Consider the following 654-nt stretch of genomic DNA (forward strand, 5'->3'; position numbering starts at 1 on the left):
CCCTTCTTCAACTCGCTTCACCCACAAATACCCAACCGTTTCAGCCGTCTCCAACCCGGTTCACGAACCCAAACTCGCTGAGTCACTCTCCCCGGGTCAGTTCCGAGTCGACATCCTCTCTGAATCGCTCCCTTTCATTCAGAAGTTCCGGGGAAAAACCATCGTCGTCAAGTATGGCGGTGCCGCCATGAAGTCACCGGCGCTGCAGGCATCCGTGATCAACGACCTCGTACTTCTCTCCTGTGTCGGCCTCCGCCCCGTCATGGTCCACGGCGGGGGGCCGGAGATCAACCACTGGCTCAGCCGACTCAACATCCAGGCCGTGTTCCGCGACGGACTCCGCGTCACCGACGGCGACACCATGGAGATCGTGTCCATGGTGCTCGTCGGAAAGGTAAACAAGACGCTGGTTTCACTCATCAACAAGGCCGGCGCCACCGCCATCGGCCTTTCCGGCATGGACGGCCGCCTCATAACCGCCTGCCCCAGCCCCAAGGCGGCGGACCTGGGGTTCGTCGGAGAAGTGGAGCAAGTGGATCCGTCGGTGCTTCGGCCCCTGATTGCGAGTGGGTACATCCCGGTGGTGACGTCAGTTGCGGCCGACAAATACGGTCAGCCGTACAACATCAATGCTGATACAGTGGCGGGAGAATT

The 654-nt window shown here is 60.6% G+C and overlaps 1 protein-coding gene across 1 annotated transcript in view; it reads left to right on the forward strand.

Annotated features, from left to right (window-relative positions):
* Positions 1 to 654, forward strand: part of LOC107614221 (acetylglutamate kinase, chloroplastic) — a gene marked incomplete in the record, with an annotated part of 3605 nt that overhangs the window by 1456 nt on the left and 1495 nt on the right. Inside the window, 1 exon segment of the mRNA XM_016316448.2 lies at positions 1 to 652. Coding sequence (XP_016171934.1) covers positions 1 to 652 — 652 coding nt within the window.

This window comes from Arachis ipaensis, chromosome B08 (assembly GCF_000816755.2).
Source record: "Arachis ipaensis cultivar K30076 chromosome B08, Araip1.1, whole genome shotgun sequence".
In the NCBI taxonomy this organism is placed as follows: Eukaryota; Viridiplantae; Streptophyta; class Magnoliopsida; order Fabales; family Fabaceae; genus Arachis; species Arachis ipaensis.